The sequence below is a fragment of the Erinaceus europaeus genome, chromosome 14 (assembly GCF_950295315.1).
Source record: "Erinaceus europaeus chromosome 14, mEriEur2.1, whole genome shotgun sequence".
NCBI lineage: Eukaryota > Metazoa > Chordata > Mammalia > Eulipotyphla > Erinaceidae > Erinaceus > Erinaceus europaeus.
In genome coordinates this window covers 13,168,539-13,182,333 of record NC_080175.1, presented here as the reverse complement: position 1 = coordinate 13,182,333, position 13,795 = coordinate 13,168,539, and the positions used below count along the sequence as shown (strand labels likewise).

General features: G+C 43.9%; 1 protein-coding gene across 24 annotated transcripts in view; it reads right to left on the bottom strand.

Moving 5' to 3' along the window:
- Positions 1–13,795, bottom strand: part of ABLIM1 (actin binding LIM protein 1) — a 366,517-nt gene that overhangs the window by 143,628 nt on the left and 209,094 nt on the right. For all 24 annotated transcript variants that reach the window (XR_009544647.1, XR_009544653.1, XR_009544643.1 and 21 more), the window contains exons 3-4: positions 12,431–12,614; positions 6,021–6,130 (exon numbers count right to left, since the gene is read on the bottom strand). Coding sequence is in view for 1 of the 24 variants with exons in the window: in XM_060171227.1 (XP_060027210.1) it covers positions 6,021–6,130; positions 12,431–12,614 (294 nt within the window). In the remaining 23 variants the exon portion in view is untranslated. The remainder of the gene's footprint in view (positions 1–6,020; positions 6,131–12,430; positions 12,615–13,795) is intronic.

The window sequence follows — 13,795 nt, the reverse complement described above, 5'->3', positions numbered from 1 at the left end:
AGTCCCCTCCTGCTCAGGTGCCTAAAATAGACAGGAGTCCTCAGGAAACATCATCTAAGCCTGAGCCCCCATTCTCTCCCTTGCCTCAAGGACTCCTTTCCCATGGCTCCTGAGCCCATGGAAGCCCAGCCTCACACTCACTAGCGAATACAACAAGAATGAAACAGACCAAGGCTTTACAGGAGTGGGCATCATTTTCAGGAAACTCATAGTGTCTTTCAAAGATTTTTTTTTTTTAAGTGGAGCAATAAGCCCTAGACAATTGAAAAGTAAAATAGTTAACGTTCACCACAACCCTGTAAGGTAACTTCTATTATTATTTCAAATGTTATATAATGTTAACAACAACAACAACAAAAGATTGGTTTTATGAGAGGAAGACAGAGAGAGACAGAGACCAGAACAATCCAGTATTTGTGGTGTAGGGTATTGAATCTATGGCCTCGAGCATGTAAGGCACATGCTTTAATTGGGGGATCTGGGGGTACACAGCATAATGGTTATGTAAAGAGACTCTCATGCCTGAGGCTACAAAGTCCCAGGTTCAGTTCCCCATACCACCACAAGCCAGAGTTGAGCAGTGCTCAGTAAAAACAAATAAACAAAACAATCTACTTGAGGAATCCCTTCTATTGGGATTTCTCCTAGAATCAGAGCAGCTGACAGGGCAGCTGCTGAGTAGCTGAAATAAAAAAAAAGAAAAGAAAGAAAAGAAAAGAAAAGAAAGAAATGCCTCTCTGCTTCTCTGTCCAGTTAGCCCAAACCCCTCACTGCATCCTCAGGTTAGCTTCTACTTTCTTCGGTATGATTCTTCTCTCTTGCTCATGCTGTCTTAACTTATTGAGTAATGGTGGGAATCCAGTCAAAGAATGTGAAATAAAATTGTGAGTAGCAAAGTCATTTGGGGAGATGGGGTTAGAACATAAATGATTTCATTTCGAACCACTTTTATTTTTTCATTCATTCAGAGAGAGGGAAGAAACATGAAATACCCATATGTGAACAACCACACTGTAAACCATTTCCCATTCTCTCCTAGAATGAAGGAAAGGGGGGCTGAGCAGTGGTACACTCCATCAAGTGCAAGGAACTGTGTGCAAGTATCCGGGTTGGTGTGTGTGTGGGGGGGCACTTCACAAGTGGTGAATCAGGTCGCTGCTGTCTATCTCTCCCCACCCCCAAGCACCCACCTCCAGCTTCCCTCTCAATTTCTCTCTGTCCTATCCAATAAAATGGGAAAAAAAAATGGCCACCATCAGCGGATTCATAGTGCCGACACCGAGTCCCAGCAATAACTCTGGAGGCAAAAACAATCCCAATAAATGAAATGAAATAAAATAAAATAAAATGAAGGAAGAAAAGAAAGTCATATCACAAGAGTTTTCAAGTAGAGCCCAACTCTTAATTAGTGATATATACAGTCAAGTGTTTTCCAGTTATGTACCGATGACTTTTAGAAGCCTACTGAAACCTCGTTGCTCTAGAATGTGTGTGTCTGCCTGTCTGGGGCTTTCTTTATGTTTGCATCCACATAAAACAGCTCTCTCTCTCTCTCTCTCTCAAAAAATAGCTCTCTTTTTATAGCCACCCACACCCACATGCCCTATAAATGCTATCTAAGTACTTATCAAAATAGACTGGTTGAAAATAAAACTGTTCTGGCCAGAGCACTTACACAGAAGTGGGATGTCACCCACTGGAAAGCAAAGGGGAAATTGTGATTGGGTCCAGCATTGTGCACAGAAGCAATCTTGAAAACCCAGCATTGGAGATACAGGGATTTTGATTCTGATACATTTTTACACTTCAAACTGTTCTTTCTAATTTTATGTGCATAATACGTGTGTCATATAAAAAAGTGAAAAAAATATAAAGCAAGAAATTTTTTTAAAAAGTTCAATGAAAAGAGATTTTTTTTGTAGAGCTATAGCTAGAAGACATGTTTTCAAGTGGTGTGGATGAAGAGGACTGACTCAAAGGCATTTAAAAGACCCATTTCTGTTTTAGAGACCATATATTGAGGAATCATTGATGAAACCAAAAATGAAAGTCATAAACCAAGAGCAGAAGGGTCAGGCAGTGGCTCACCTGGGTAAGTGCACACATTACAGTGCACAAGGACACAGGTTCAAGCCCCTGGTCCCCACTTGCAGGGGGAAAGCTTCATGAGTGGTGAAGCAGGGCTGCTGGTGTCTGTCTGTCTCTGTCTCTTGCCTCCAGGGCACCTGCACTAGGAATCTTTTGCTCCCAGTGGCCATTTTGTCGTTGTTGGATAGTACAGACAGAAATTGAGAGAGGAGGAGAGAAAGACAGACATCTGCAGACCTGCTTCACCATCTGTGAAGTGGCCACCCTGCAGGTGGGGAGCAGGGGGCTTGAATCAGGATCCTTGAGCCAGATGCCTGTGCGTTGTACTATATGCGCTTAATGCGGCGTGCTGCATCCTGGCCCCCTCTTTTCCTCTCTATTTTCCCCTCTACTTTCCCCTCCCATCTCAATTTCTTTCTGTCTGTACCCAATAAAAAACAAAACACGGTAGACAATGAGGCCAACTATGACATATGGATTGACTTGTCAATGACCACGTTCAGCGGGGAAGCAATTACAGAAGCCAGACCTTCCATCTTCTGCACCCCATAGTGACCCTGGGTCCATACTCCCAGAAGGTTAAAGAATAAGAAAGCTATCAGGGGAGGGGATGGGATATGGAGTTCTGGTGGTGGGAATTGTACCTCTCTTATTCTATGGTCTTGTCAGCGTTTCTATTTGATAGATAATAATAAAGCCGTGATATTGAGCGCCCAACCTATACCAACCTTAACTGCCTTATTAGCCAGATTGTGTCCTCCATCACTGCTTCCTTCAGGTTTGATGGAGCCCTGACTGTTGACCTGACAGAATTCCAGACCAACCTGGTGCCCTACCCCTGCATCCACTTCCCTCTGGCCACCTAGGCCCCTGTCATCTCTGCTGAGAAAGCCTATCATGAACAGCTTTCTGTTGCAGAGATCACCAATGAATGCTTTGAGACAGCCAATCAAATGGTGAAATGTGGCCCTCGCCATGATAAATACATGGCCTGCTGCCTGTTGTACCGTGGTGATGGGGCCCCAAGATACCATGTGCTATCATGCTTGAAGACCTGGGTTCAAGACCCTGGTTTCCACCTGTGTGTGTTGTGGAACAGTGATACAGGTGTCTTTCTCTCTCTCCTCTCTTGCCTCTCTATTTCTGTTTTTATCAAAAGAAAGAAAGAAATGGCCACTGGGAGTAATGGAATCTGCATGCAGTCATGGAACCCCAGCACTAACCCTGGTGGCAAAAAAAGAAAAGCAAGATGTTCATATGTATAAGTGCTAAGAAGCTGGTCATGCTAAGATGTTCTGATACATGCATTTTTCTTCTTTCCTTCCAATAGTCAAAATTCAATTTCTATGCAAATGCTTTGGTTGGAACATTCTTCTTCTTTTATTTCTTCTTCTCCTTCTTCTCAGACATAAGGTTTCTTCTACTTTAACCAGAGAATTTAGAATCTCTGCTATAAATTGCTGAATTCCTCTGGAGTCCAAGTGACTGGTCTTGCTCTTAACTATTGAGACTAGTAGGGCTTAAAAGGTTTTACCCTAAGTTTCTCAAACCAACTCTAGTCCTCTTCCCAGTGCTCAGGGAGGAAAAGGAATTAGAGCTTCACTGCTTGGTGCTCACAGTTCAGAATATATCTCAATTAAAAGTTAAGTGCCTACTGAGTGTGATTTAGGAGAATGAATAGTGTGATTGGTCATTATTTCCACTTGGGGCAAGGAAGCCAGTTTTCTAGGTCAGCAAGACTTTGTCATAAAGAATTGCAAATTGTGGGCAAAGAGACAGTTCACCCAGTGGAGTGTGCACCTTATCGTGCATGGGGCTCTGGGTTCAATCCCCAATACCACTTGGGAGTGCCATGAACAACACCAGGAGAAGCTTCATGAATGGTAGAGCAGTACTGTGGAATCTCTCCTCATTCTGTCTGCCTTTTCCTTTCTGCCCCCAAACAAAAGAAGATGGGTCTAGAAAGTCACTCAGGCTGTTGCATATTTATGAGGCCCTGAATTCAATCCTTGATACTGAATATATATATACATACACACATATATATACTGATACTGAATATATACTTGATATATACTTATATATCAATATATACTTGATATATACTTATCAGTATATACTGATATATACTTGATACTGAATATATATATACATACACACACATATATATATACATACACACATACACACACAAATATATATATATATAAATTATAAAATCTGTGGCACATGTACCATTTGTTTCTAATGTATGCACTCAACCAGGTGGGCCACCATCCAAGCCCCAACTTTCCTTTTCTCATTGAATTATTGACTGCTGAGCCTTGGACATGCATGGTTTCACCACTCATTTATAGAAAGACAGGAGAAAGAGAGAGAGAGAGAGAAGAGAAGAGAAGAGAAGAGAAGAGAAGAGAAGAGAAGAGAAGAGAAGAGAAGAGGAGACACCTCATTTTCTGGTGGATTTTCATGTGGTGCCAGGACTCGAACTTGGATTGTGCTCATGGCAAGCAACCTGGCAAGCAACCTCCCTGGATGCACTCACTTTGATTAGTATGTTCATGTTGGCATTCACTGACTCTCTTGAGCAATCAAAGCTTGCTGAGTTATCTCTAGCATGAGATATCTAGCATGCTGTATCTCCAGCATGAACAATACTCATTGTAGGTACTCAGTAAAATATCTGCTGAAGGAATAAATGCCAGAAGCCCTCAGGTAACTAAAGAAAATTTCAGAGTAATAAATAATCAAGTGTCTCAAGGTAAGACTAAATCACCACACTTGCTTTGGGCAGTGAGAATCTTTTTTTTAATACACACAGAGAGAATCACGTCACCACCAAACATTCTCACATCTCAATTTCTATGATTAAATATAGGCTTTATTTATTTATTTATTTATTATTGTCACTAGGATTATTTCTGGGGCTCAGTGCCTGCATGACATATTTATTTATTTATTTATTTGTTTACCTCCAGGGTTATCACTGGGGCTCACTGTGAGTCCACTGCTCTTGGTAGCCATTTTTTCCATTTTATTGAATAGGACAGAGAAATAGAGGGAAGGGGGAAGTAGATGGAGAGAGAAAGACACCTGCAGACCTGTTTCAACACTTGTAAAACTTCTCTGCAGGTGGGGATTCAGGGGCTCAAACCAGGATCTTTATGTGGGTCCTCGAGCTTAGTACTATGTGTGCTTAACCTGGTGCACCACTGCCTAGCTCCCACCTGCATTGCATATTCACTACACCCAATAACTTTTACTTTTTTACCCTTTATTTTTACTTGATAGGATAGAGAGAAATTGAGAGTGGAGAGGAAAAGTGATGAGGGAAACAGAAACACCCACAGTCCTGCTTCACTATTCGTGAAGCTTCTTTCTTGTAGGTGAGGAAGAACAGGGGTTTGAATCCAGATCCTTGTACACTGTAATGTGTGTACTCAACTGGGTGTACAACCACCTGGCCCCAGGGGCGTGTGTGTGTGTGTGTGTGTGTGTGTTTAAAGATGTATTAATGAGAGAAATAGGAGGAGAGAGAGAAAGAAAGCCAGACATCAATTTGGTACATATGCTGCTGGGAATCAAACTCAGGACCTCATGCCTAAGAGTCCAACACTTTGTTGCACTGTGCTATAACCTGGATCACTAAATACGAGTATTTCTAACATAAAGCTTCACAGTCATTCTCTTTCCTTCCTTTACGATCAAGACTACACAATTTGAAGTTCAGTTCTATTTGCATTATTTTTCAAATAAGGATGATATTCCTGCCATGCAGGTTCGAGTGAAGGCTTCTCCCCTTAAGCATGTTTCACAGTTAATAATGCTTCTGGAAGGATACTTACTCTCAGCTCCAGCTAACCTGCCTCAGCTACCTGTGAGTTTTGCAGGGCCTTGAGTCATGTGAGACAGCAATGGAGACAAACACTTACTGCCAGAGCAGGTGGCTTCTTTAGGGCTGGAGGACATCGGCTGGGCGCAGAGCTGACAAAGGCAGTCTCTCCCATTGAACGTGACGCGGTCTCCAGGGGGAAACGGGCGCCTGCAGACAGAAAGAAAACACCTCCTAGATGATTCCAGCAATTTTTCCCCTTTCTCTTACTCTTTCTGCAGGGCTGCCCTCCAGAGCCAAGAACTTTCCTGGGAGAAGCAGCTGCTGAAATGTCTGAAACGTAATCTTAAGCAAGCTGGCCAGTTGGAGACAGACCAAAGAAATAAATGTTCCTCATCTGGAGGAGAGAGGACACACCTTTGCTCTGGACACCAGGTAGTAAGCTAGAGCCACTGACACCCCCACTCCATACCTGAGAGGTGTTCCAACAAGTTAAGTAGCAGAGGCGAGGCACACAAGGCACACGCTATAAAAGTTTCCACTTTCCAAAGGCAAAAGCTTTCATGAAGAAACACTTTAAATGCCACAAATTCCTCCTCCAGCTTAAGGCCCCTCCCCAAGGAAAATGGTCACAGGTTAAGCATTAACTCTTTCGGCTCCCTGAGGCCAATCTGTGCCCAGAACTAGGTGGCAACAGTGCTGAGTTAAACTTTGTTCCGGACCTCTTTGTAGGGAAAATGCATGTTTCATGATGCTGGAGACCTGCAAGCCTGGGAAGGATGAAAATATCATCCATCTCTGTCTAAAAATGAATGTGAGGGGCCAGATGGTGGTGCACCTATTTGAATGCATATAGTACAGTGTGCAAGGACCTAGGTTCAAGCCTCCAGTCCCCACCTGCAGCAGGGAAGCTTCACAAGCAGTAAAAGAGTTCTGCAGGCATCTTTCTCTCTCTCCCCCTTCCTTCTCAACTTCTCTCTGTCTCTTTTCCAAAACAGATAAATAAGAATTAAAAAAAAAATCAATACTAAACATACACTCCTTTCACACTAGATAGCTGTTAGTATGTTTTGCCACTAATGCCACCTCCTGCCTGTATATGAGAAGCTTCTTCTGGTCTAACAGACAGCCTATCTGAAAACAGCTACTGATGGATAGATAGATACCAATTCCTGTGTCTATCTACTTGCAATCGGCCCACTTGCCAAAAATCATCATCTGCATGAGTTTTCATAAGGTGTGAGTGACTCTGCCAATCAGGGAATGTCAAGTACACAGCAGAACAGCCCCACACAGCTGAGTCGGAAGCAGTTACTTAAGACCCAGTTGTAGCTTCTCCACAGAAGTTCTCTGCTCCCAGCTGCTGCCACCCTTGTGACTTCCCCTCCAGCTGCCTAAGACTTGGTGACTCACCGCAGGACACATGGACAGTAAACTGAGGATTAGGATGGCTCGTGAAAGGTACTTGGCGTCCATCACCAAGAAGTTATTTTTATTATTATTATTGGTGACTTAATGTTAATTTACAAAATTATAAGATAATAGCAGTATAATTCCATGCCTTCCCCACTGCCAGAGTTCTGTGTCCCCATTTCCTCCACTGGAAAGTGTAGTGGTTCTCCCAGGATCACAGATATGGATTGACTATTGTTTCTATATCTACATCTATATACCAAAAAGTTTTAACCCTTATATCCTCACTCTTAGAAGTGGTAATAGTATTATGTGATTTTCTGTTGTTCAGACAAGACCCATAAGGGTTAAGCTTTCCTGGGTTAACCAGAAAGGAAGACCCATGTTACTGGAAGGTAGGCAGATATAGATGGTGTTCACCAACTTGAAACTTGCTTTAAAGAATATATTTATTTTGTGCGTGCGTGTGTGTGTGTGTGTGTGTGTGTGTGTGTGTGTGTGTGTGTGAGAGAGAGAGAGAGAGAGAGAGAGAAGAGAGCACTGAAATGCCAGGAAGCAAACTCAAGACCTACCAGATGCATGCAAGGCAAGTCCTATGCCCCACCTACTGACCCTTCTTCTCCCCTGTCACAACTTACTCTTTCTCTAAGAATTCAAGCTAGAGGTTAGGAGAAGCTCAAACCTCAGAGAGCATGCCTTACTTAACCATCCTGAAGGCTTGATCCTTGGTATCATATGGATGGCACCAAGGGAGCCACATGGATGGTGGAGCAGTGCTGTGGTATATTCCCCCCTCTGTATTCCTGGTCCCCCTCGTTCTCTCTCTAAGTATGGAATAAAAAAAATGTTTGTGGGGAAGAGTGTTTGTGGCATGCACTTGACAATATCATGTATGCATGAGGCCCTTGGTTCATTTCCTGGTACCATATTAAAAAAAACAAAACACCATCATCATCCACATCACTCTCAGGTGAAATCCAAGCATCACGCTGCTTGATACTCATTAAACAAACCTGAATCAGCCTCTACTCTGCTTGGTGATAAAGGTGTCAGAGAGTTAAAGAGCCAGAAGCACAATAAGCAGAGGGTCTGTGCCTGAGATCAGGGCAGGGCAAGGGCCAAGCCAGGAAGCCCCGGAGAACATCATTTATGGAGGTGTCCATGTCTGAAGCTCAGTCTTGGCTGCAAAGACCTAAGAGACTGAGCCCTTTGAAATGGCACCGTCTAAACACAGGGTCTCGTTGACTTCTGGTTCTGCCTCTCATTTACGCTTATATTTTCAGTCTTGAGCCCACAAGGATCCAACCTAAGAGGAGTGGAGTCTAGCTCTCTACACTGGCCTGAGTCTTTGGAACTATGAATTTTGTTATTTTACAAATTTTGAATATCTTTCCCATCCCAACCCCTCTGCCTGAATGGGTTCTTGCCCTTTTGTTCTTTGCAGGAATGTTTATAACAGTGAACTGGCCTAGAGCAGCAATTGCAAGGGCCTCTTTGCTGGATCAAATGCCAAGGACTGGGTTATGACTAATAAATGTCCCCTGTCACCAACTTTTTAAATGATGATATTTCAGAGTGAGAGTTTTTCCAGCCTGGCTGAATTGCTTCATGCTCAGAAATTGCTAGAACCATGGAATTTTCATGAGAGGTAGGGGAAGGGATTAGACGTGGCTCAAGAGAGCAGGTGAGGGAGTGTCTTAGAGAGTCTGCTGCACTGTCATGGCTGCCTCATAGGTGCAAGATCCTGCTGCATTGAAGGAAGCTTTGGTGCTGTGGTCTCTTTCTCTGTGTCTCTGTCTATCTCTCTCTGCTTTGTTATCTCCAAAAGAAGAGGAGGGGTATCAGGTGGTAGCACACTGGGTTAAGAGCACATAGTATGGAGCGCAAGGACCCGAGCAAGGATCCTGGTTCGAGCCCCCTGACTCCTCACCTGTCTAGGGGTCAAGTCACAAGCGGTAAAGCAGGTCTGCAGGTGTTTATCTTTCTCTTTTCCCCCCTATATATCCTCCCTCTTCTCTCAATTTCTCTCTGTCCTATGCAATAAAAAAATGGGAAAATGGCCTCTGAGATTAGTGGATTCATAGTGCTGGCACTGAGTCCGAGTGATAACCCTAAAGGAAAAAAAAAAATGGAGGGAAGAGAGGGAGAGGAGAAAGACAAGAAAGAGGAGGAGGATTAGGAAGAAGAGGAAATATGACTAGAGACATACTCCCTCTCCCCACGGTGGGGTGGTGGGGGTGGGGGGAATCTAGTAACTGAAGACTTGTGTTTGGGGAATTAGTGGATGCTAGTCCAGTCTCCCGTTTTACAGATGAAGCAATTTCCTTGTAAAAGTTCATCCTTGTAGGTTTCAAGTCAGCCTGGAAGCAGGACTAGAACCAAGGTCTCATAACTGCCAGCCCAGGGCTCCTCTCTAGGCCATGGTCTGCTGCCTAGAAAGAGAACCTTTAAGAGGAAATTCTGCTTTTGATTCAATGCAGAAGATATTTCAGCTCATTAATCCACATATTTTAAATTCTGATTATTAAATACACATAGATAAATAAAATGGAGAAACGGGAAAGTGGCTAGTAGATGTATTAAAAATGATTTCAGGATGAATAATTCATCTACATCTTATTATTAATCAGTGAGTCTTACTGTGTTAATTATATGAGATGGACTATTTCCTTCTAGACTTCTCTCTCTCTCTCTCTCTCCCTCTCTCTCTGGCTAGGAAACAGGAGTTGCTGGAAATCAAAACCACCCTCTTCTTCTGATCTGTTGTTTTTATATAAAGGCGTCACCAAGTGGAGCCTAGGAAAATCATCAGTACCCCAGAGAGCCTGGCTGGCTCATTTAGACTCCTTGGGTGGTGGAGCAGCTGACCTTGATCTCCTCAGAAGAACTGACTGTATCCTTCAAAGCACAACTCCTGCTAACATTTCCTGGTTTCTTCCTCTCTAAGTCATCACTGGAGCTGTGCTGGTCTGTGCTGTTTTTTCTTTGCCACTAAGATTGCTAGGACTCAGTGTCTTCGAGGTGACTCTCCCATTCCTGGTGGTTATGTTAATTTTATTTCCTTCTTCCCTTACGATGGACAGCAAGAGAGAAGTTGAAAGAAAGGGAGAGAGGGACACCTGCAGCACCACTCTACAACTCAAGAAGCCTCCCCTCTGCAGGGGGCAGGGAGAGCAGGGCCTTGAACCTGGGTCCTTGCAGATTGGAAATGTGTTCACCTCTACTGAGTGTGCCACCACCCAGCCCCCTGTGCAGTTAAGTTTTAACCTTAGGGGGCCAGGTGGTGGCGTACCTGGTTAAGCGTACACATTACAGTGTGCAAGGACCCAGGTTCAAACCCCTGGTCCCCACCTGTAGGGGGAAAACGTCACGAGTGGTGAAGCAGGGTTGTAGATGTCTCTCTTTCCTTACCTGCATTCCCCCTCCCCCCTCAATTTCTCTGTGTCTCTACCTAATAATAAATAAATAAATATATTTTTTAAAAAGTTTTAATATTAGTAGGTGATAGCTACCTAGAGAGTAGGTGGGTGGCAAGTTTTACTCTGAAAGGTCAGAATGCACTTTTTTTGTTTTTGTTTTACATATTGTGGATTACTTGGTTTCTTGGTTTCTGTTCTAATCACTCAAGCCTGCCTTTCTAGCTGGAAATCAGGAAAAGACAGTAAGTGAGCAACTGGGCCCAGCAAACCTTCAGTCAAAAATCATCTACAGAAAAATCTGGTCTACACTGGCCATGGGATATAGTTTGCCCACTCTTGACAGAGTAAATGAGACTATTTTATTTTAGTAAAGAGTTGTTGTTAGAGAAGGAAACCAGAGCTCCACTCTAGCAAAAGTCGTGTTGGGAATAGAACTAGGACCTCAAGCACGGAAGTCCTGAGTTCTACTGACAAGAAACTTCCATAGTCACAATCAAGACTTTTTTTTTTTGCCACCAGGGTTATGGCTGGGACTTGGTGCCTGCATTAGGACTCCACTGCTCTTTGAGGCCATTTTTTCCATTTTGTTGCCCTTGTTGTTATTGTTGTTGTTGCTGTTGCTATGGGATAGGACAGAGAGAAATTGTGAAAGGAGGGGAAGACAGAGAAGGGGAGAGATAGCCACCTGCAGACCTGCTTCACCACTTGTGAAGTGACCCTTCCCCTACAGGTGGGGAGCTGGGGGCTTGAACCCGGATCCTTATGCCAGTCTGTGCACTTTGTGCGTCATTTGCACTCAGTGCCATGTGTGCTTAACCCAATGAGCTACTGCCCAGCCCCTTAATAAGACTATTTTAAGGATGTGTTCAGGTCTGGAAGGTGGCACAACAGCTAGAATATTAGACTCTCAAGCATGAGGTCCCAAGTTAAATCTCTGGTACTGCATGTACAAGAGTGATAATCTGGTTCTCCCCCATCACTCATGAAATAAACACAGTAACTCTTCACACATACACACATACACACACACACACACACACACACACACCCCTTATAGCTACAAATCTATTCTCTTTAACCTCTATGCTATTCTGCCCCACCCTGTTTTCAATGTTTAGGCACACATGGTGCGAAGGTCAAGGAACAGAGTAAGGATCCCAGTTCAAGCCCCCGGCTCCCCACCTGCAGGGGAATCGCTTCACAGGTGGTGAAGCAGGTGTGCAGGTGTCTATCTTTCTCTCCCCACTATGCCTTCCCCTCCTCTCTCCATTTCTCTCTGTCCTACCCAACAACAACAGCAATAACAACAAGGGCAACAAAAATAGGGTAAATGGCTTCCAGGAGTAGTGGACTTGTAGTGCAAGCACCGAGCCCCAGTAATAACCCTGGAGGCAAAAAGAAAAAAAAAATGTTTTGAGACCTAGACTTGGTTTTCAGCCATTGAAAATCAGTTATTTAGCAGAGGACACCAAGTATAAAATTTCTTATAACCAAGTAAATTTCTTTTTGATGAAGAATGACATCACAGAGGAAAAGGAAAAATAGTCTTAGAAGGCACTGAGAGGGAAAAAAAAAAGAGATTATATGACAAACCTGTACAGCTCAAGACAAGAGGTTCTTCCTCCAGGCTCTGCCCTAAAGCCTAGCTGCCCTCCACTGGGGGAAACCCTTGACTTACTTGCAAACAGTGCAGGCGAAGCAGTTGGGGTGGTAGGTCTTGCCCAGAGCCGTCACCACCTCCCCCTCCACGAACTCCCCGCAGCCGTGACAGCGCGTGCCGTACATCCTCTGGTAGTCCAGGGTGCAGAGGTACTCCCCGTTCTTGATGAAGAAGCCTCCTTGAGCCAGGTCGCAGCCGCACACTGGGGAGAAACAAGTTCAACATCTGGTCATCATTGCGCCTTCCTCCTGCACGCCGTGGTGCCGGTTATGTGCTCTGTGAGATCAGGGGTTGGGGCTGGTACAAAGAGCTGTTTATTATTGGGCTCCAAGTTCTCTTTGGCCTCCCACCCCTTCCCTTCCCCTCCCTTTGGGAGCTATGCAATATCTCATCCAAGGAAAATCCACTGGCTGGGGCTCAATGGCTTTTGTGACATGGCTAAGATTCAGAGACAAAACAGGTCTCAGAAGGAAAGGCACTCTTAGCCATCCTGTTTCGAATAGCAACAAAGGTTTCCCTGGCAGTGTCTCCCAGGAAAGGGACCTGTGGCTGGCCCACACACCTGCTTGGTTTGGGCTAAGACTAGGACTGAACCAAACAGTGAATTTCTACAATACTCAAAGCAGTAGTGAAATGTTCAGTTGCTCCTTTTTTTTTTCACATCCTCAAAATATTTCCCAACAGCTATAATGTTCCCTTTTCTCTTAGCACAACAAGTAGGATCAGTCCATTACTTATATATTGTTGAGGAATGAAAATGGGAAGGCAAAAGAGGAAAGAGAATAGGCACAGATATCTGAGCTCAAATCTTACTCAGGACCTCAGCATATGCAAATGAAGATGTTTGGTAGTGTCTGGACTTGTGGGACCTTTCCCCAAACTGTAGCTGTGGGGACACAGGAGGAGGTCCTAGGATGCTGGGGCTTGGGGCTGGTCTGCATGTTCAGACAGAACCACAGCCAGGCACGGTGATGTGTTCAACAGCAAAGCCTACAGCACTTCCTGTAAGTGAAGATTTTCCACTGCCCAGTGGCTGGAAAGTGGCAGCTAGAACTGAAAATAATTGGTCTTAACCTCTTGCATCCCAGGGTTAGTGCAATTAAAGGCTTGAGGCAAAGAATACAGGATTCCTATTTATCTTCCTTCTTCTTATTCTTTTTTTTCTTCATTTTGTTGGTTTACTGTTAGCTTACAGGACCATCTAAATCTAGGGAGTATAGAGTCATACCTAACTACACCCACTGCCAAAATTCTAGTGCCAATCCTATTATCAGACTGCTCCCCTCCATCCTTCACTCACTTTCTGTTGTGATTTGTTTGTTCACTTTTGGTTATTTATAAGTAAGAGAAAATTTTAAGAAACTTCCTGGTGATTCCTGAAAG